General features: G+C 42.1%; 1 protein-coding gene across 3 annotated transcripts; it reads right to left on the reverse strand.

The window, feature by feature from the left end:
• Nucleotides 1-9068: 9068 nt before the first annotated feature.
• On the reverse strand, nt 9069-23349 carry FLVCR1 (FLVCR choline and heme transporter 1). Of its 3 annotated transcripts, none has more exons than XM_083605267.1 (11): nt 23196-23349; nt 22166-23034; nt 20839-20983; nt 19369-19509; nt 18538-18605; nt 17397-17500; nt 15475-15585; nt 15115-15220; nt 13043-13154; nt 11375-11439; nt 9069-10260 (listed from the first exon to the last, which is right to left on the reverse strand). In XM_083605267.1, the coding sequence occupies exons 2-11, from the start codon at nt 22859-22861 to the stop codon at nt 10186-10188; spliced, it is 1623 nt and encodes a 540-aa protein (XP_083461393.1). In that variant the 5' UTR covers nt 22862-23034; nt 23196-23349; the 3' UTR covers nt 9069-10185. The 3 variants fall into 3 exon arrangements, with proteins under 3 accessions (XP_083461393.1, XP_083461392.1, XP_083461394.1); XM_083605266.1 differs by having other exon boundaries at nt 23101-23349; XM_083605268.1 differs by having other exon boundaries at nt 17397-17496; nt 18534-18605; nt 23101-23349.
• Nucleotides 23350-23390: the final 41 nt, after the last annotated feature.

Raw genomic sequence — 23390 nt, forward strand, 5'->3', positions numbered from 1 at the left:
CTGCTTCTAGTCTGCAGAGGTGAAATTTCATCTCCTGCCACTTGCTCTTCCCCATTGATGCTCTGCTCTGGCAATTCCTCATTAACAAGGAGGTTTGCTGAAGGAGTGAAAGTGTCAAAGCAGCAGCGGAGCATTTCATTAGTGACTTTCATCTGAGGATCTCAAAGCCCTTCACAAACACCCATTGCCCATCACCCCACTTATTAGTGTGGATGCAGTGGGTGAGTCAGAGATGTGTAAAGCCCCATGGAATATCATTACATTTGCTGAAACTCTTCGTGAAAGTAAAAGGTGTGGGCAGATCACTTCACCATCCATGTAAGTACTTTGGTTTCAATTGCTAGCCTTTTACTGTATGCATATATATCTAGTTTAGTAAACACTTGCTCTGTTTGGGATGCTCTTTTCCATCTGTAAAATGGGTATAACTATGACCTACTTCTCAGGGCTTTTTGTAAATAGATGATAAAGACTGGAAATAACTTTTCCTATTATGAAATACTGGGCTTTCACCTTTGATATGGCTTCAGTCTGAGGGAGGTTTCTTTGGGGGAGCATATTCATATGGGGTGGAGCAGCAGGCTGGGTGCTGAGTGCAAAGGGGTTTCTCTGTACAGTAGCACTTGATCTAGATCTAATCTGTATGTAGAAAGGTCTTTCCCTCTGCAAATAGCCTTGTCTCAATTAATAGCACAAGTCGTCCTAAAGAAATGCTGCCACCTACTGAATAAACTGCCAACATCATTCTGCCTCAGTTTGATTTACTGGAGGAAAGTTGCAACATACAGACCCAGACCAAACACTACAAAAAGTCAAGGTTAGTATGCTCCTTGTGGCATCCTAGGCACCTCTTCATTTGCGCTCCCCCAAGTTTTGCTGTAGCTTGGTCCAGTCTATATCATTTTCTAGTTTACACACACACACACACACACACACACACACACACACACACACACCCCACACAGCCTAATAACCACGAGGATCAGAAAGCTTAGAATCAGCAAAACAGATTTGTCACCTATAAGGTCAGGAACTGATGTGATATCCAGCAGGCGGATGCTGGTGTCTCCCATCAGAGGTGATGGATGCCTCAATGAAGTCCTGAATGGATAAACCCTCTGTACCATACATATATGTGATTTCATGTTTCTATAATAAATTATTATTATTATTTCTACCCCGCCCATCTGGATGGGTTTCTCCAGCCACTCTGGGCTGCTCCCAACAGAATATTAAAAACATGACAAAACATCAAACATTAAAAACTTCCCTAAACAGATGTCTTCTAAAAGTCAAGTAGTTGTTTATTTCCTTGACATCTGATGGGAGGGCCTTCCACAGGGCGGGCACCACTACCAAGAAGGCCCTCTGCCTGGTTCTAGCCTTTCCAACAGACTACACACCGTGTCCCCCACCAGAGGTAATACCGCTCTCCTAACACCCCATAAGCCCTCCACCTAGACCATCTAGGAAAAGGAAAACCCTGGTCCTAAACCTCTGCTGCCTTGCAGGATATCTTTGGAAGAAGAAAAGGCTAAGGAGTAAACCATACACAAATCCAGAGTGGAGTCCCTAAGACTGTTGGATGGCAACTTATATGAGGCAACTCCGGCAACTCCTGCAGCTAAGCTGGCACCAAATGTATTGCTCTGTTTTCCTTTGGACCACATCAGCGAGGCCAAGAAGCTTCTTGTCTGGGCAGCCCAGGACCTCCAAAGACACTGTCTATCGAGACAGGAAGATGCCAGCAACCCTTTCCGAAATTGTTTTCCCAAATGCTTAACTACACTTCTTCTTTTTTTTCTAGGATTCATTTGTATAATTAAGACAACATATGGATAATGGCTTAATAGGTTCTCAAAGAAGAATCCAGATTTCCAGGTTATGTCATGCTGCACTTTTAGTGCATAATTCAAGATGCATGACCCATTAGCAATCCCAGATAAGAGTTTTGAAAAAGGGAATGGAAATCAGCAGGAGAGGAAAGATTGGGGGGGGGACACAGTAGTTGTACACATCTTGACAGTCGTTGCATATCTAAATCGGGCACCCTACATTCTAAGGATTTTGTTGCTAATTTGGTTTAGCAATCCTTCCCAGGATTTTTGAAGCATTTTCTTAGTGCTGAATAGTCTAATCCGATGTATGTCCCACTGAGTTCAATGGGATTTACTCCTGGGTAAGTGTGCACAGGACTATGACCTACAGCAAACTTTTTTTTTTTACATTCACCTATAGGGCACAGGTGACGCTGTGGGTTAAACCACAGAGCCTAGGACTTGCCGATCAGAAGGTCGGCAGTTCAAATCCCCATGACGGGGTGAGCTCCCATTGCTCGGTCCCTGCTCCTGCCAACCTAGCATTTCGAAAGCACATCAAAGTGCAAGTAGATAAATAGGTACCACTCTGGTGGGAAGGTAAACAGCGTTTCCGTGCGGTGCTCTGGTTCGCCAGAAGCGGCTTAGTCATGCTGGCCACATGACCCGGAAGCTGTACACCGTCTCCCTCGGCCAATAAAACAAGATGAGCGCCGCAACCCCAGAGTCGGTCATGACTGGACCTAATAGTCAGGGGTCCCTTTACCTTTACCTATAGTCCACAAAGTGTCAAGTGTGTGAGAGGTTTGAAGTGGCTATGAGAAACGGTCAGGAATCAGGGTGCCCAACCAATGGTCCCCTTTTCCATTGAGGGGACAACCTCCAGAATCCAGAATGCAGCAGCTAGACTTGTGACTGGGAGCGGCCGTCGAGACCACATAACACCGGTCTTGAAAGACCTACATTGGCTCCCAGTATGTTTCTGAGCACCATTCAAAGTGTTGGTGCTGACCTTTAAAGCCCTAAACGGCCTCAGTCCAGTATACCTGAAGGAGCGTCTCCACCCCCGTTGTTCTGCCCAGACACTAAGGTCCAGCGCCGAGAGCCTTCTGGCGGTTCCCTCACTGCGAGAAGCCAAGTTACAGGGAACCAGGCAGAGGGCCTTCTCGGTAGTGGCACCCGCCCTGTGGAACGCCCTCCCACCAGATGTCAAAGAGAACAACAACTACCAGACTTTTAGAAGACATCTGAAGGCATCTTTAGGGAAGCTTTTAATGTTTAACAGACTACTGTATTTTAATACTTTGTTGGAAGCCGCCCAGAGTGGCTGGGGAGGCCTAGCCAGATGGATGGGGTATAAATTTTTTTTATTTTTATTATTATTATTATTATTATTATTATTATTATTATTATTATAATATAACATTAATCAAAGGCCATCCACTTAGTGCTTAACTGTGTAGCATGCTGAGTTTGCTAATATCACAAGGCCTTATACACGCTATATGCCAATCCTTGATCCTTTTATAGGATACGTCCTCATTTCATTATATGTTTTGTGGTTTTACAAGGAGTTGCCAGCCTTGTTCAGCAGCTCAGACCATGTCATGCTGTCTGCACTTGGGCTGCCTTCCAGCTGGGAGAGTGTTTAGAAGCCAGCTAGTAATTTAATTCAGTTACCGCTACGGCAGTCACATATCTTGGGTCTCCAATCCGTTGATTGCTTTTGGAGGCATGGAACCAATGCTCAGAGCTAACAGCAGAGGTCTCCCTCAGCTGAAACTTTAGCAATAGACAGTGATCTTGATGCAAACTCAGCCTTCACTAAAAAGTAAAAAAAAATAAAAAATGGCCAGCTTTTTACTAGAAAAGGGCATTTTTAAAAAACTTTCAGGGATGGAGAAGGAAGGCAAGAAAAGATGAAGAAGAAACCCTACTGGATTGGGACCATTAGTATAAGTAATAATACACACACCCCAATATAGGCAAGTACAAAAATGGATTACAGTATTAATACAATCAAAAAGACAATGATTTTCCCACCTCACTCTTCATTTGCTAGCTTGAAACCACCTCCATTATGAAGGTTATGAATCCAGACTTTAAATGAAAGCCTTGCTAGGATCAGCAACCCTGAAATGACATTGTAATACTTTGGTCTTACAACTCTGTAGAAACAGTTACAACACTTTTTGGAGGTGTGAGGAGGGAGTGGGAAAGCCTATTGGTAGAATGAGCTATATTTACTTTCAGCCATACAAGTTAGTGGGGACCATTTGGTTCTATGCAAGGAAGTAGAGGGTGCTGTAACACTACTGGGGCAAGGGTAAAAATCTTTCCACCCTAGAATCTGCCCGCAATGTTCGGTGTCAGCAATCAGTTACATCTTCAAGGAGGTCCATGTCCTTCAAAAGTCTGACCTGCTTATTATTTAATCTTAGGAGCTATTTATAGCACAGGATTAGGAAATAAGATCATGTGAGAAGACGGTACATCATGTTGATGACTAGCATATAGGAAACAAACCAGGTCGTTGTGTACCTAAAACGTAGCAGTAAGACCTTGCTGAATGATATGCTTAGCTGCAAAAAGAAATTGCATAAGAATGATGACTGTTTATACACAGGGAGAGCTATCAGATGAGGGGAGGAGGTAGATATGCCTAGCAGCCAACAATATTTTTAAAAATCAGTGGATGTTCTCTAATTGTTGCAGAATTGTGCCAAACAGTGCCTGGTAGTTATAACAGCAGCAGTAGCCGGATGGCTGCTCACAAATTCTCTGCACTTGCAGCTGAGTAATTAGTGTAGCACCTATTCACTAGATCTTGTTTATAGTCTCTCATGCTGCCATGCCTGTGCTCACTCAAAACACTGAGAACTGTTAAGCAAGGGAAAAAATCACTTCCACTCTGAAATATTAATGACATGTACAGTTGGCTAGAATATGCAAGGCTTTTTAAAAAAAAAATGTGACTACAGTGGTACCTCGGGTTACATACGCTTCAGGTTACAGACTCCACTAACCCAGAAATAGTACCTTGGGTTAATAATAATAATAATTTATATAAATAATTTTTATTTATAACCCACCCTCCCCAGCCAAGGCCGGGCTCAGGGTGGCTAACAAGCAATAATAAAAACAAATTGAACGAATACAACTTAAAAAACAAGATTAAAATACATTAAAATATTGAAACATTAAAATATTAAAATGCAGCCTCATTAAGAACTTTGCTTCAGGATGAGAACAGAAACTGTGCTCCGGTGGCGTGGCAGCAGCAGGAGGCCCCATTAGCTAGAGTGGTGCTTCAGGTTAAGAACAGTTTCAGGTTAAGAATGGACCTCCGGAACGCATTAAGTACTTAACCCGAGGTACCACTGTATTAAAAAAAACAAAACTGTCAACTACACTGGTAAAGTTCATGGTTCACGTCTGGATGAATCCTTCCTAATAATGACTCAGAATCAAGTTATAGATCAGTTTAAGCCCGGCAGTGGTGTCCAAGCTTTTTTCAAAGAGGGCCAGATTTGATAAAGTGAAGGGCCGTGGGGGCCAACCAAAGTTATTGACCTTTTCTTAGGATTGAAGTTGTTGAGCTTTTTTTAGGGTTGGACTTGCTGAGCTTTTACGATTTTTTAGGATTTTATCCCAGGCAATATATTGCCACAGGGGCCAAATTGGGCCCCCGAAACAGACTTTGGACATGCCTGGAAGGAGTTAATTCTGTCAGAATTCTAACCAACCTGAAGAAGTTGCCATGATCAGACAGCTAAATAGGTCAGCATCCCCAAAGGTCAGGAACACGGGGAGGGTGAACAGCGAGTGACAGCAGGAATAAAGGGAGCCCTGAAGCAAATTAAACCAAGACATAGAAGTGTCTTTGTACTAAGTGTATATCAAGTTTTCTACTCAAACAGCTGTTTAGCCTCAGGGCCAGCTGAAACCCTAGTTGCGAGGTCAACATGACACAGCATAGAATATCAAGATCATTCCCTGGCTTCCTTGATCTCCTGAAGTAGTAGCGAGGCAGAAATGTTTTGTCTACATACCTACAGGACCTGATGTTTGTATCTAGCAATGCCAGTGCTTAACTTACAGATATGTTCCATCTGTTTATATTTACCAAGGGGTGGAGTGGGGAGACAATGTTCATATTCCAAGTACAGAATAAAAAAATACTTGGTGTTAATGACCACACTTTTATGAGGACACAGTCCAAAATGCAAGCATAGCTACTTCGTGGTGTTAAAAGAATACCGAGCCACAAACCACCATTTTCTATTTATTATTATTTATTGAATTGCTACCCCACACTTCCTCCCAAACGACCCCGGGACAGCAAGCACATCAGCATTTCTCCATAGCCTTCACCAACTCAGATGCCTTGAACTACAATTCTCATCCACCTCAGCCAGCACGGCCATGCCAGCTAGAGCTGATGGAAGCTGTATTTTTCTATTTTGTTTATTCATTTGGAGGGCCCCAGATCAGTGAAGGCTGTCTGGACATATTGTCTTTTAACTGTTTGTTGCATATTACCACATCAAAAATGTACACACAATGTAGTAGAGAGGCTTGCTCTGAAGATGGGTTTGCTTGGGTGGAAAATAAGGTTATGGAGACGACGAGAACTGGCAGAGAGCACTAGGGTCAACATCAGGGTCTTTGAGGATACACAACATGAGGGACTTGAACCAACATCTGATACAATGATTGCCATAGTAGATTTCAAGATTATAAATACATTGTGTTAAAGCTGTTCAAATTTATGCAGTAATTCCAGGAAATTCCAGAACATTCCTCCTTTGCCTGTCAGAGCCCAGCTCCACCTTCCATGCTTGTTGTGAAGGGTCCCCCAATCCTCCAAAGCAGATTGGGGGGAGCACAGTGGCTGTGGGGTGAAGGGTTAAAAATATATATCCTGTCTCCCTTTCACCCACAGCAGTGCCCAATAAGCAGAGGTCCACTCCAGCCCCAATGTAGATGAAATTAGAAAAAAAAACTAACGACAAAAATCCACCCACTTATACCTCAATGGATCACTCAGACACTGCACATTTGAGAAGGCTCAAACTTGAGAAAGTATGGATTCCACATAAGATAGTGAAAGCAAAACGAGTCCCTAAGAGGCCGTAATGGAGACCCTCAGTAAGAAGATTTTGGACCCACTATTTGTTGAAAGGGCTTCTGGCATGTTTTAGAGATACCGAGTTTAACTATCCAACAGATACAGGGCCGGCCCAATACATGTTGGCATCTGAGGTGAACCACAAAATGGTGCACCCCTCCCTGCCAGGGAAGAAGGGGTAAGTGAAGAGCTATACCCAGGAACATGGAGGGAATAAAGATCAACATAGGGATCTGCTGCCCCTGTGGATTCTGCCGCCTGAGGCATTTGCCTCACCCTGTCTCACGGGTGGGCCGTCCCTGAACCAATAGCACAACCAAGAATCCTGTCAAGTAATCAAAGTAGAGGGGCCAGGTTTCCAAGAACCCTGAATCTCTAGCCATGTGAGCCATTGTTTTTCTCAAACAGAAGCAACCCAAGCTAGATAACAAAGTGGTTTTGAAATAGAGGGGAGCTTCAAAATTAGTTTGAGATACATTCTGGAGGTAAAAAGAAAAATCCCACTGGGCTAGTACAACCAGCTAAGCAGTTCTTTGGAACCCAGCAAGAGAACTTAAAACGCCAGTTTTTCTAAGCTCAGAGATTTGCCTATAGATTCCCTTGTGAATTGAAATGATGCAAAATTCCACACTGTTCGGTATACATACAAGTAACATGTCGCCAGCTCCCCATTGACCTACAATTATTTAGATAGCAAATAAATTTGCCTATTTAAACTATGCAGCACACTTACCCCTTTTTATTTTTTACTTAATCCAGAACATAATTTGCCAATGTATACCTGAAGTCCCAGGGAAGAACTTGCACAGTCCCAACTGGGAACCATTGTTGTAGCTGCCATTAAGCACTCATTACAAGGAACACTTGGATTTAAAAATCCCCACAGGCATTCTGCCAGGTCAAACTTATTTGGGAGCTTTTCAGAAGGCAGCTCTGCAATTTGGCAAAAGACATAAAACAGGGGATTCAGCAGGATTAAGGTTTTAACGTTAATTCTGGAAGGAAACTAACTTACTTTAAGCTCCAAATGTCATACTAAAGGTATGGTGATTTTTAAAGGTGGCTTTTGGGGGGGGGTGTCAAAAATTGGCCATTTTAAATTTATATAACAAGTTTAGCTATAAAGCTATCTCTCTTATGAAAGATGTTCCAAGGGAAGAGATGGCAGAAAAAGAATGTTTCCTTCAAAAAAACAACCACCCTAGATTTAGGGTGGGATTCACTTAATGAACAGCAGAAGGGCAACACTTCCCCACCAGAAAAAGTTGTCTGGGTGGGGTTGGAAACAGTATGTGGGGGGGAACTTTGCTTGGGCAAACGGAACATTTTAAATGGCGTAACAATTGAATTCCACCTATGGGGGGATTTTTTAATTGATGGATTTCTGCAGCATGTGGAATTACAGCTATAGATAATACCTGCATGTTGGTATGTGTCATGTGACAAAGGTATTTGAGAGCAGAAGCGGTAAAGGAGTCTAGAAATGTTGTGAAATGCTGAAAAGCTGCAGAATCATTTAGCATGCTGGATCACTGTGACTCATATTTAGAAGAAGAGAAGAATTTGGATTTGATATCCCGCTTTATCACTACCCAAAGGAGTCTCAAAGCGGCTAACATTCTCCTTTCCCTTCCTCCCCCACAACAAACACTCTGTGAGGTGAGTGGGGCTGAGAGACTTCAAAGAAGTGTGACTAGCCTAAGGTCACCCAGCAGCTGCATGTGGAGGAGCGGAGACGCGAACCCGGTTCCCCAGATTACGAGACTATCGCTCTTTACCACTACACCACACTGGCTCTCCACTTTCCTCCTTCCTTTAAAGCAGAGAGAGATCTAAAAAGGTAACCATCATTTACTACCAGGCAAGTTGTATTCAAGTGACATGAAGGAAGAACATTTAACAGACAAAATATTTCTCCAATGGACACACAAAAATTTCCACCAAATCAGCAAGCAGCAGAGGCTGAATATGTACTTTCAAGTTTTTCCTTAACTTCACAAGAGGGCATAAAGCACAAATCTGAGGCCTGATTCATTTGCTACACGATTCAGCAGGAAAAGGCACAATATTATAAACCTGCACACGACTCTAACCAGGTGAAGCAGTAGATAAACATTCACTTTGTGCTCTTGCAATACTTTTATTTGCCCATTACTTTTCACTAACAAACATATAGACACACAAATGAAGAATGGCTGCAAGTACATGCCTTTGTACGGTCTGGCAATGCTTTTTTTCACCATTCAAACATTAAGAAAAACACAGCTGCATTTTCAAAATGCAAAGGAAAAAAATCTGGACAGATGAGGATCTGGTTTTGTAGCTCAGAAATCTAGACTCTCTCAAACAAGAAAAAAAAAAGAAAAATATTTCCAGAAAGTATGAGCTTATGAAGCTCCCACATCTGTATTTAAACACAAGAGGTTTCATAAACTATAATCCTTTCAAGGCCAACAGAAATGGCGAACAGAAACTACAGTATAACACATTCAAAATCTGAATTAAGTATACTGCATGTTGTGCTGGAGGAAATGCCACCTCCTGTAGAAGTGGCGGATTAAAATTTCCAATATATTTACAATAAAAAAAGTTTTAAAATGCTCCTTTAATTCATGCTAATCTTAAGAGCACACCTTCATATAAAAGATGTGTGGATTAATTAGTTGTGCAGCTTTTAATTAGAACTTACTCGTACTTGCCACAGTACTCAAGTTCCTTTGCAGCAAAGATCAGGACCTGTGCCCCCCCCAATGACATTGGACTCCAATTCCCAGTAGCCCTAGGCAGTATGACCACTGGCCAGGGACAATGGAAGTTGAAGTGCCACAGTTTCCCCATCCCTAGTTTACATTACAGTACTATGCATCCTAATTTGGAAGTAAGACCGGTTGCATTTGTTCAATGGTGCTTATCCCACACTATGTTTATGATTGCAGTTTTTCTGTCTCTGCTGAAACTGCACAGCTTCCACAAAGGAATGGCAGACTGCTGGAGATCTTAAACTGCACAACTAATAAATAAATAAAAGTTAAGAATCCCACTATAAATAAGTCGCCATAAAATTAACAGGTGCCTTCAGCAGAGTGTATGTGTATCTTGAGTTCATATATAAGCAGTACTGCATGATCATGACTGCAAACACGTTACTTCGAGACAGTTCTTGTTCTCTATCTGTCAGGTTGCTTCTGCTTGGTCTAACTTGAAAATTATTAGTATCTGGCACTTCTTTCTTCCATCCTAAATGTTTAATTCAGACTGGCTTTTCGATGCGGTTTTACTCAGTTCATCTTCTGTAGGACCGTCAACTGACATCTGTGAGAAAAAATAAAATTGATGGCTGATTCAATCCATTCTTGACAGGGTTGCCTGGGCTCTGAGGCTACAATAATCATAATTTTAGAAATCAATAGTGAAAACTAGCTTGAACATAATATGAGTAGGGGGGCTTACAAATTCTGAAGAATGGAGATATAAGGAAAAAGCAAATAAACCTATTGCTTGGGCCACTAATTATTCCAACTCCTAAAACCAGCATTATTAATTCTAGTATCTGGTTCAGCTGGTGATAATGGGTATCAAAGTGAGCCCACAAAGACAGAAGTGCCTTATATTTTTGAGCTTTCTCACTGAATAAGTTTGAGAGTTCTCTTAACTTTACGTGGCTTGTAGCTGATTTGGGATAGGCTATTGGACTGCTTGTTTTGTGTGCAATGTTCTATGATGTTTTGATTACTTTACAGGTGACCATTTCCCTTTGATTAAGATATTACTGAGACGAGTCCATGCAGCTCTCTCTTTTGTAGGTGGATCAAAGCATGGCCGTTAAGAAAGAAGTGCCACTACTCCTTGCTGCCTCTGAGTAACTTGTGACAATAAGCTACCAGTGTCAGAAACATCACGGGCAGAATAATTGCCACACACAGGAAGAACAAGGATATAGTTTGAGTTCCTCACTTGCAGTTTTATATATCATTCAATGTGTCAACATAAATAGAAGTTATTAATATTGCAGTTGTTGTATAAGGGATTATTATTATGACCAGAATGTAATTGAAACGAATTAAGATTTTGGAACACAGAAAAAAAAATAATAATAATCAAGCCATCCAATCTGGCACGCAGGAGGGCCACTTTAACTAAATTATATAATTCGGTATTTGAATGATTGGTATTAATAATTGTATTATAAATTGGTATTGTTATAATGGGGCTTTATTGGACTGTAATTGAAAACTAATGAAAAATTATCATTCGGGGGGGGGGGGAGTACAACCACAAAGCTCTTTTAAATAATGGCAAGCTGAACTTGAAATCTGCTACTCAAAGCAACCAGAACTCTAAAGACATTGTGTTCAACAGTCTACTGCCGAGTGCCAGGTATTAGTGGTCGATTATGCCAGCAAATTAAAAGATTAAAACTACTTACAGATTTAATGTCAACACTTATCCCTGAATTCACATTGTGCCTTCGCAAATCTGATTTGATTAAAGCTAAAAGGAGGAAAGAAAAGAAGCATATGAATACCAGCACATTCACTGCAGTGCATATTTTTGCAGGATAAATTCTGTTGGTTTTTAAGGTGCTATGAGACTATTGCTTTTGCAGCAAAAGACTAACATCATGATTGCTCTGCAGACCACATGATACCTGCTTTATTCCTAGCTGTTGTTTCTCAGTCTACAACAGTGATTTTCAGACAGGTTCCAGGCTGAAACATGCAGCAGTTAACAGCCCTGGATGCTGAAACACATTTATCAAATGTTGACGAGGGTCAAATCTGACAGTGGTGCAGGACTCAGCACTCTGAAAACTTCAGCTTTCATTAAAAAATAAAATAAAATAAAATGTTTAATGTGCTGCAGGCAGGAAGAGGAGGAGCTAGAACATATAATAATTTATATAATAATAATTTATTATTTCTACCCAACCCATCTGGCTGGGTTTCCCAGCCACTCTGGGCGGCTTCCAACAAAAGATAAAAAACACATTAAAACATCAGTCATTAAAAACTTCCCTAAACATATTGTTGTTATCTTTGATATTAAACACTAATATTGCATATTTCTAGTTTCCACCTGGCTAAATTGATCTACCAATTTATACACACCCAAATAATTATGAACCGCTAGCCTATAATGGGGAATGAATGGGAGTCTAGATCAAGCATAGGCAACCTTCGGCCCTCCAGATGTTTTGGACTACAATTCCCATCGTCCCTGACCACTGGTCCTGTTAGCTAGGGATCATGGGAGTTGTAGGCCAAAACATCTGGAGGGCCAAAGGTTGCCTATGCCTGGTCTAGATCCAAACTGTAGAAACACAAAGACCAAAAAGCCCATTTGTTGAATGAACAGAAGATGCATTCAACTTACACAGCAACCCTAAGCATATATACTTAAATGTACTGTGTTTAATAAGGTTTATTTCCAGTTGAACATGCTGGCCATGTTTAAATCAGAATTAAGTTTCACCACTTCCTGAGTGTGTTTAGGGCTGCAGCCTGTGTGAGTTTAGCATCACAGCACAGCCTTCATGCTCTTGCAGCGGTCTTGCTCATTCAACTATTTAATAACCTTGCTCGTATTTTACTTCTTAGTGCAGGGTTCTACTGCTATCAGACAAAGGAAGATTTAGTTTTCTTTGTTGTCACAAATGTCACAATAGTTTGGATGGCAGCCAGTAATCCTAATAAGCTTTCTTTACTCACATCCCGCTCTTAAATCTAACTAGCTCTTTTTTTAAAAAAGCAAGCTACCCACAGGCCACTTCCTCCTCACCTCATTTTTCCTCTTTTAAAGTAGATAAAGCCAGGCAACCAGCTGTTTTTTATCACTTTTATTGATATTCCCCTGCTTTTGAGGACTTATTTTCATCCATCTTACTTTATCATATGGCTGCTTTTATGATACATTGTTGTTCATGTTGTGAGACGTTTTGGGTATGTTTAATAGAAAGTCAGGATAGAAATGTTTCAAATTAATAAAACAGAAATAAAATACGAAGGAATCAGGCCTTTGGGATGGACTGCATACTATTCCAGTAAGAAGAAAATACATTTATACCCTAATTTGAGAAAGAAAGCCAACTCGTTACCTGTTAAAATGATACCTATAAACATCCATACGAAGAGGAAGATGTTTCCTGCACGGGGATTGTAATCTGTTGTGAGCTTTCCTTGAATCAGCGTAAAGATAATCCCAAATATCTGTAAATAGACCATAAGAAGGAATTTCAGATTGCTTCTCGATAAAGAGTATCTTCACTACAATGCTATCACAGTTAAAACTTGCATGGTGTTTGTTCACAGTGGTTGTGTTGCAGCAGAGGGAGAGATAGGAAACAGGGCAAGGTCATCAGCTCTGCTAAGATACTAGCTAAATTTTTCTTCACTTTTGGAAGGTTTTCACTTGAGCTGGTCACTGTAAGAATTTTGTATTCCTACAAACTGGTGCCTAGTTTGCCTTTCTTTCCTTTTCACATATTGCCTGTTGGGTTGTGTCTTTTAGAGTACAAGCCTAAGGGCAAGGGCTGGCTGCCTTGCCTGTTACTGATTTTATGAAAGCTGCACTAGGAGCCTTCTCAGCAGAAGAGCCTGCCAGAAATGAATTTCATAGAATCATATAATTGTTAAATTGGACGGGACCGGACCCCCAAGGGTCATCTAGTCCAACCCTCTCAAATGCAGGAATCTTGCCCCAGCCAACCCTTGCTGGGCTCAAATCACCAAGCTTCTGGTTAGCAGTCAGATGCACTGGCCCACTGTACCACCTAGGGTAGTTTCACTTCTGCATTCTCTAGGTATGCTATTTAGAGACAATGCACCATATTTTTTGCTCTATAAGACACACCAGACCATAAGACGCAGCTAGTTTTTGGAGGAGGAAAACAAGAAAAAAAATAATCTGAATCCCAGAAGCCAGAACAGCAAGAGGGATCTGGCTTCTGGGATAGCCTCTTGCTGTTCTGGCTTATGTGATAGCCGTGCGCAGCCTCTCCCAGGCAGCGGGATGAAGGCTCCTCCTGCCCAGAAGAGGCTGCGTGCAGCTAAGCCAGAAGCCAGGACAGCAAACGGGATCGCTGCGCTGTCCTGGCTTATGGGATAGCCGTGTGCAGCCTCTCCCGGGCAGTGAGAGAAAGGCTCCCCCAAGAGCCGCGCTCCCTTTAAAGAGTGCACGGAGCGTGTGTGCGACTCTTGGGGGCTTTTCCCTGAGGAGGGAGAAGGGCAGCCCTTCTCCCTCCTCGGGGAAAAGCCCCCAAGAGCCGCACACACGCTTCACGCAGCTCTTTAAAGGTAGCGCTGAGCAGAGCCTCCCGCCTGCATTCGCTCCATAAGACGCACACACATTTCCCCTTACTTTTTAGGAGGGGAAAAGTGTGTCTTATAGAGCGAAAAATATGGTATATATACTAGCTATACTATCAATTATGTACCACATTAGCTGTCCACTGATCTTTGTCAATTGTGTTTTCTTCCATTCCACATTTGTGGGTTTTTAATTTACCCAACACTCTCAGAGATGAGCATGGAATAGTCTCCCTGTACAAAAGGGAGCCCAGCGCTTCTCTCATCTCTGCAGAGCTGTGCAACTGTGCAAGGTGGGGGGCACTCTACAATCCTCCCACAATCCTAGTGGGAAGGTGGCTTGCTGAGTAAACAGCCAGCTTGCACTCCCAAGTTGAAAAGGCAGGGACATGAGGACAGGGAAGCTAGAATAAAATGGGGGAGGGCTGCAAGTCAGTGGCAGAGCTTCTGCTTTGCCAAGTGGAAGGTACGATATTCAATCCCTGCCATCACAAGATAGGAATGGAAATATCCCTTGCCTGTCAGTGTGGACAAAACTGGGTGAGGTGAACCAATGATTTCATTCGGTATAAGGCACCTTCCACTGCTTTCATGCATTAGCGTTTCTAAATGCCACCATATTGTGCTCATGCAACACGCAATGTTTTCAGCAGGAATACTACAGACTCGGTGCATCACTGCCTTTTAGGGAAGATGCTGCCATTTTTGAAAGCACTTTAAATATTAGCTACTGCATCATGCATCCATAAGGTTCTGCATAAGTAGGTCTATCACGCCTGATTACAAAACAGAGAGCTATCAGAACTCAAAACAGAGCATTAATTATTGGAGCAGATTAGTTTACAAAGCATCCTGTTGTTACCTGCGCTGAAGCATTCAGAAGCCCTGAGGAGGTGCCTTCTGATTCAGGGTATGTAATTTCCACAGCAAATTCAAAGCCAAGCGGGAGGTAACCAGTCATGAAGAAGCTGCCATAGAAACCCAAAGTTCAAATGAGCAACAGTTGTTATGAAAAAAACCAGCTATTTTTCATCCACAGGAAATACATATTGGCGCCAGAAAGCTCGTAACTCTTTTAAATGAAAAGTTATTAGACCCAGTGAAATCAGTTGGTTTAAGTAACTTAAGTCCACTGCGTGGCTTAGATCAATAACACCCAAGAGATTTAATTTAGCCTGCATTATAATACACCAGTGTATTTTATTAATTTGTAGATCCATACCCTAGCACTCCGCCAGTCACAAACACAACGACGAGGTGTCCACAGTCCAAGGTGAATGTAAATACAACCATCCCAACAAATGAGAGGATGTACACAACCAATGTAGTCTGCCTGTAAACAGAGTAAGAAGAAAACACAACGCTGTCAAGTTCAGATCGCATATTATTTTTGCTACAGTTTAAACCAAGCTACTTTGCAGTTCAAACACACATGCACAGCACTACATTTCAGTGACAACCTGTCACTTCCCTGCTTTGTCTCAGGACAGGCTGTCACAGTCTTGTGCTACTTGGTCAAAAAAATTTAACGTACCTTCTCATCTCTCAGGATACAGACAATATAAAAACCACAATAAACACCAATAATATTAGCAATGCAGGAATGCAGTATAGTTAGACAGGGTCTAGGGACAACTGATTATCTATAGAAATGCATGCCGTCTCAAACAGCTCTCTTAACCTGTCACTTGAACCTATTCTGAGATCACCTTCTGAGGCCCTCCTTCATGTGCCTCTTGAGAGGCCCTGAGGGTGGCAACAGGAGAACAGGCCTTCTATGCAGTGGCTCCCCATCTGTGGAATGCTCGCCCCAGGGAAGTTCACCTGGCACCTTCATTATACACTTTTAGGCACCAGGCAAAAATGTTCCTTTTTAATCAGCCTTTGGTTGACCTGATTGACATCCTATACCAGGCATAGGCAAACTTGGCCCTCCAAATGTTTTGGGACTACAGCTCCCATCATCCTGAGCAGGACCAGTGGTCAGGGATGATGGGAGTTGTAGTCCCAAAACATCTGGAGGGCCGAGTTTGCTTATGCCTGTCCGATATCCTTTTAAAATGTGGCTCTTTTTCAGGGGATGTTATTGGGTTATTGTTCTTATTTTGATTTTATACACTGTGATCTTTTCTGTGAACCACCCTGAGATCTCCGGGTATAGGGCAGTAATGTTATATGTGTGTGTGTATCTCTCAAGGGAGTCTGGCAAGTCCCTCTTGGAAGGGGCTGACACACTTTAGATTATTAGGATGAAATTTATGATATTTAAACCATACAAAAAAGAAGCTTAATAGGGAAAAAGTGTTAGCTACAAGCACATCAAAAACACATTGACCACAAGCCCGCATGCAAATGTTGATCAGCTTGGGTTGCAGTAAGTAAAAAATATTTTTGTACCTTAAAAGTTAACTTGCATGCAGTTATTCAAAGCTTAAAATTGTCCTGCAGCACATAATCTACCCTACTTCCTGACATTCCAAGCTCCCTTTATATGTTGAGTTACTGAATTCCGCTTATTTATTGCTTCAGTACACCTTTCCTCATCATTTAACATCATCGTTAGTTCCCAACAAATAATTCAGTAAACAAAATAGGGGGCCCATAGGAATCTGAAATATTTCACTTAATATTCTCTTTACCATTCTCTGGACCACACTTCAACCACAGGCTTTCTCACAAAGCTGCCGCCCACCAGTGAAACAACAGGGAGATATGAGGGAAGGCCTCAAAAAGTAATGGGGGAGCAGGTTATTTACTAATTTCCCCTTCTCTAATGGTGGGAAGTTCCAGATAGGTTTGGTAGCGTCCATTTACTTTGGTGAAGACAGCAGTCGGCGGTTCGAATCCCCGCATCGGGGTGAGCTCCTGTTGTTCGGTCCCTGCTCCTGCCAATCTAGCAGTTCGAAAGCACGTCAAAGTGCAAGTAGATAAATAGGTGCCGCTCTGCCAGGAAGGTAAACGGCGTTTCTGTGCGCTGCTCTGGTTTGCCAGAAGCGGCTTTGTCATGCTGGCCACATGCTGGCTCCCTCGGCCAATAAAGCGAGATGAGCGCCACAACCCCAGAGTCAGCCATGACTGGACCTAATGGTCAGGGGTCCCTTTACCTTTAAGCCTTATTCTATGGTTTCCCACTCGCACACTTACTTGTATGTTTTGGTGTAATCCAGCCACAAGCCACAAATAACTGAACCCACCATTCCAGCTACCACAAGAGTCAGGCCGATCCTTCCTGCATTCACTTCTTCTCCCTTGGAATAACATTGTTATGTAAGTATCCATAAGCGGCACCCACTTTACTACAGTTAATATGTGCACACAAACTTATTAGAAAAGCCAAAATTTAAGTAAACATCGCTGCTGTAGCTAAATGTAAAAAATAATTGCTAGAGCAGGCTTCCTCAACCTCTGCCCTCCAGATGCTTTGAGACTACAATTCCCATCATCCCTGACCACTGGTCCTGCTAGCTAGGGATCATGGGAGTCGTAGGCCAAAAGCATCTGGAGAGCCGAGGTTGAGGAAGACTGCGCTAGAGCTTTTCACAGATGGGTTAATCCAAACTATAAAGACATTTCAATGTACTCAAATCAATGAAATAACTGTTGGTAACAGGAGACAGCCTGCCAACGTACTGCACAACCATAGTTTTCACTTTGTCATTTTAAAGTTTTTGATTGCTTCCAATTCTAACAGATCCCATGACAGCATTAAAATCAGGCTACTTGCTTATAAGCATAGTGATTTTAAAATGTGTTTAATGGTTTAATTTGAAAAAGCAGTGGAATGGTCCCCCTCCCCATATATTGTTGTTTAGTCGTTTAGTCGTGTCCGACTCTTCATGACCCCATGGACCAGAGCACGCCAGGCACTCCTGTCTTCCACTGCTTCCCACAGAACACAAAAAACACAAAAGGAACAAGCAGGTTCTACTCAAGTATTTAAAATTGCAGCGGATTTGGGAGATGCTCTCAGAGGCCAGAAGATGAACTACTTGTTACTCTTTCAGACTTCCCCAAGAAGCTCAATCCCCTCTTTTGTGGCTACGAATATCACAGAGATTCTACCCTTTCTTCATATGTGCTATTGCACTATCCCTTAGTTTGCAGCCAGGAAACTGCATCAAGGCATGACACACACATATAATCACCAATTTCTTAGGTCAGATCTGTTTCAGCCCTGAGCAAAACAACCCTCTCAACCCTAATTTGACAGTGATAACTGAAACAAGCATGACATGAAATTCTTTAAGAGAATAAATTAATCAACAGACATTCTAGAGAAACTTGCCTCATAGTGAGTTATTATCATTTGGTTTAGTAGAGTTGAGACTGAATAAAATGCCCCAGTCATAATTCCTGCAATGAGAAATAAGACTGCTTAAAGTACTGGTATGGTTACTGAAATGAAATCAAGCAAATTTTTTTTTTTTTTTTAAAGGAGAAAACTTGAATCATTGGTATCTGAAGGCTAAAAAAAACAGCTCTATCACTTCATATTGTTTTAGTTTATTACAAACATAGCATAGTTAATTAATCTGTATAAGGCCATAATCTGATTAGACATGTAAGCTTTATTTGAGTACATGAAAAGTGAAAAAAACACCAGTTTAAAGTAAGAATGACACAGTTCTACTGAACTTTCAAAGAAGAATTTTATATTGAACAATAAATCTTTGCTGCCACATGTAGGCTAAATATATTTGTATACATGTGGTGTGGACTTTACAAAAGTTTTTTAAAAGATGTGTGAATCTACTAAAACATTTTTGGAATAGTTAATGAAAATATCAGATACTACCTAAGTATTCAGCAATATTAATAGACTCTAAATGGAACTGATTGTACAGAAAAATTTTAAATGAAGAAAATCATTGTTGAACAAATGAATAAACTATATAAATACATTGTTATATTGTCATCTGCTTCTTCTCACCCATTTTTATCATTTAAAGTTGATAATGGTTAGATTTTATTGATTTATTTTAAAATGAAAAAGTACATAGTAGCATAAATATTTACCTCCTAATATATGAATCTGTAGTAAGGTACGTGGGGGGGGGCGGCGTTACGCAACTATGTTATACAAGACACATGAAAAAAATATGCTCAAAATACTCACCATAACTGATCAACAAAAGAACAAAAGGAACATTTCTGAACAGGTTGATCATTGATTGCTTGTAGGAGTAATTATCAGGCGAGACATCCAGAAGAACAGCCTGAGACTGACTTGGGGGGTATTTAGGTTTTTCCTTAAACACTAGGAAGAAGGTGACACAGACATAAAAGTTTTGCAAACCAGCTATTGTTATTCAAAATATTAATTAGCACCATGCAAATCATTAGATGAGGATGAGGTCACAGGGTATAGCTTTCCCATCATTTATCTAATCTGGCCTTTCCCAACCTGGCCCCCTCCAGATGTTGTTGGACTACAACTCCCATCAGCCCCAGCCAGCATGAGCAATGGTTAAGCATGACAGGATTGGTAGTCCAGTATAGGGGGCACCAGGTTCAGGAAAACTGATCTACACACACACACACACACACACACACACACACACACATCTGAGAAAGAGACGATGCTTTAAGTGTTTTCCCAACTAGCAGAAGTTCTTTGATTCAAGTTCAATCTGTTCTTTACGCTTCTTCTCATGATTTCCTTCGCTGTCAAGTAGTGCAACTGTTTATTTTCATTGCATCCAAAATGTATACTTTTTTTCCTATTGGAGTTGCTAAGATGTTGCTCCAGGCTCTCAGCTAGTGAAACATTTTATCCGTTTCCCCCAGCTCTCATTTCTAACTACCGCATTGGACTTGTACTCTTTTATGCAGAGCTTTGATTTACTTGCTTCTATTTCTATTCCTCTTCAGTTCAAGCTCCTTCTGTCTGAATGTCCCCTTTATCTATGCCTTATTTCTGAGAGACGCACCCCCCAAAAAAGAAATACATCCAGGTTGCTGGCTTTCAAAGTAGAAGCTGGCAAGATTCTCACTGCAGATACTTTCAAATACCTGGTACAAAATGAATTGACCGGTAGGACTGTTTCACGGCAGCCCAGCATAAACTTTGGAATTTTCTCCATTCCTATTCCCGGAGTTAAGCGAAAAAGATAAGTCAAGCTACACTTTTTTATCTGCAGGTAACCCTAGAAAGGAAAATGGTGAAGCAGCTATAGCCATGAAGGCAAAACTTGTAGGAATGTGTTTTAGAAGGGTGGGGGAGCGGGGGTGGTGGTTAATGGAATCAGGTAATAATTTCGTAACTAGGCAAAAAGCATTCCAAACAGTATTTTTTATGTACTGTGAAAATATTTACTCTCTTGCTATTTTAACTGTTTTCCAATGTAAACATTTTTAATGGATTGGAATGTTTTGTCAAGCATATCCTATCATAGCTGTCAACGTTTCCCTTTTTTTAAAGGGAAATTCCCTTATTCCGAATAGGATTCCTCATAAGAAAAGGGAAAAGTAGACAACTCTGCGCCTCATCTATGATATTTATATAGCCTTTGACTGACTTGGATTTGCTTTGTTTGAAAGCTTTCTTCAGCTTTTACAAAACTGCTTACAGATATGTTTTACTTACCCACTGCTGCTAGTATAAAAAGGAATGTGGATACGGCTGCCGTACCATAGAACATAATGCGGATGTTATGTCCCATGAGGTCCATGTCATCAGGTGTGTTTGGAACTAAAACTGGTGGCAATAAGAAGCCGATTGCTGTGCCCAGCTGTAAAGAAAAAGCAACCTAAATGAGGTTTGGTAATTGAAACATGCATATAACTGCAAGTAAAGCATGTTTGAAACTAAAGTGTTCCTTCATTAACCTGAAGGGGAACAGGTCCTGGTGGATTTATTTACACTTATAGTGTTTAAATAGTGCATCATTATTGAATTAAAATGCAAGGCATTTATCAGTAGTAACAGAGAAATTGTGCGATCCCAATTCTATTGGTATGTTTCATATAGTGCTATCCTATATTAGCATTTCTGTAAGGTGCTGCCTCTCTCTGAATATTGGTGACAATCAAGGCATTGGCTGAAATTTCTTATCTTGAAATATACCAGCGTCTCCATTTTATTGATACTGCAATCACTGGAAGTGTACAGCTGAATTTCTTTACCATTCTCTGTCAGCAGAATTAATTGAAGCACATGGTTTAACTGCAAAAAAAAGCATTAGATACTTCGTGCCTTTAGTTCAGAAATGCTACAGGCAAACATGGAAGCTTTGTAGTCAACACCCTTTTAAAATTGTAAAGCTGTTGTCTGCTTTTACAATGTTTTATCTTTGTATAATTCAGAACAGTTCTACATTAAGCTGCACAGGATACCATTATTGGGGTGGTAGGCAGACTAATGGAAATGAGACTGCTACTGCCTTTCAAAGTCTTTCACAGCTCATGGAGAAATGTTTTAAGTTACAATTATATTGAAACATCATTCTCCATGGACGAAGCTGCTTTGACACACCACTACAGACAGGGCTTTGCTTGTCATCAACCTGCAACTAACTACAGTGGTACCTCGGGTTAAGTACTTAATTTGTTCCGGAGGTCTGTTCTTAACCTGAAGCACCACTTCAGCTAATGGGGCCTCCTGCTGCCACTGCGCCGCCTCTGCACGATTTCTGTTCTCATCCTGAAGCAAAGTTCTTAAGCCAGGGTACTATTTCTGGGTTAGTGGAGTCTGTAACCTGAAGTGTATGTAACCCGAGGTACCACTGTACATGGCACAAACAAAACACACTGCTAGGCCTTCCCACCCCACCCTCATCATAAAAATTCTAGCCCTTTCCATTTAAGATTCCTTCCTCCCTTATAAATGCATGATTTCTCCAGATATTCTCCCGATGAGCATCCCTCCCTGACACACCCCTGTCGCAAGCATCTTGCATTCTACATCCTCTTACCTGGTTGCCCAGAACAGCTACAGCACAAGCAGTGGACACTTCCTTGGGCCCGAACCAGACAGAGGCAATGCGGGAGGGCAGCCCCAGAATAAAGACCTGGGCTATGGAGCACACAATCTGAGCCACCAACGTGACCGCATACAGGTTTGGTTGGACGCTGGTACACTTAATCCAGGCACCCAGGCAGTTGAGTCCAGATCCCAGCAAGGCAGTGATGCGAAGCCCCCGAGTGTCCAGCAGCCAAGTGGCAGGGAAGATCAGGGGGATGTACGTCACCATATAGGTCATGGACAGCCAGTCTATTTGAGAGTTGGAGACGTTGTAATAACGGGTGAAGACATTGGTCAGTATACTGTACTGGATCCACTGGAAGGCGTTCACCAGCGAGTACAAGCTGAAGATGACCAGCACTACCAGCCTGCGCTTGGACAGCCGAGGGATAAGCTTCACTTCCGATGTGGAAGCAGGGAGCATGGCTTCTGCCTCAGGGTGCTCCTCAGATGCAACAGCTCTTCCAACCTCAACATCGCTCACCGACACCAGAGGTGCTGAGCTGCTGCTCCTTTGTGTCTCCCTGCCAGGGAGGCACCCGTTCTGGTGCAGCGGAGGCATCAAGGCTACCTCCACAATCTCCCCACCCTCTCCCTCCTCTCCGCCTTCCCCTGCCTCTGACATGTCAGCACCATCCCCACCCATCCTCAAGCCTGGGTCCGTTTCCTTCAAGCCGGCTTCCCTGAACACACCCACAGGTCACACACAGGTGTGGAGGCCTCCCCTTGCCCACCCAGAAAGCCCCTCCCCTCAGTCACACACCCCAAAACACACTCTCCTATCTTTTGCCCCACAGATACACCCCCAAAACGCCTATCCTTTGCCCCAGACCCCCCAAAACACACTCTCCTATTCTTTGACACACAGACACAAAACACAGATACACCCCCAATACTCCTATCCTTTGCCCCAGACTCACACTCCCAAAACACACTCTCCTATCTTTTGCCCCACAGATAAACCCTTAAAATACAGATACAGCCCCAAAACTCCTATCGTCTGCCCCAGACTCACACTCCCAAAACACACTCTCCTATCCTTTGACGCACAGATATGCACACAAAACACACACACACTCCTATCCCAGACACAGGCAGGATTGTTCCTGGTCCTCCAAGGGACTAGCCCCTTTTATTGCCTCTATTTGTCGTCGCGCGCCCCCCCCCCCCCGCCT

The sequence above is a fragment of the Podarcis filfolensis genome (assembly GCF_964270895.1).
Source record: "Podarcis filfolensis genome assembly, chromosome: 3".
NCBI classification, from domain to species: domain Eukaryota; kingdom Metazoa; phylum Chordata; class Lepidosauria; order Squamata; family Lacertidae; genus Podarcis; species Podarcis filfolensis.

What these genes read in the sequence shown, in the direction of transcription:
- FLVCR1 (XM_083605267.1), bottom strand. Translation starts at nt 22,861, where the DNA reads ATGGGTGGGGATGGTGCTGACATGTCAGAGGCAGGGGAAGGCGGAGAG. An exon ending in TAGCTGTTCTGGGCAACCAG is followed by an intron (nt 20,984 to 22,165) that starts GTAAGAGGATGT and finishes TTTTCTTTACAG; the next exon opens with CTGGGCACAGCAATCGGCTT. An exon ending in TGATAATAACTCACTATGAG is followed by an intron (nt 17,501 to 18,537) that starts GCAAGTTTCTCT and finishes TGTTATTCCAAG; the next exon opens with GGAGAAGAAGTGAATGCAGG.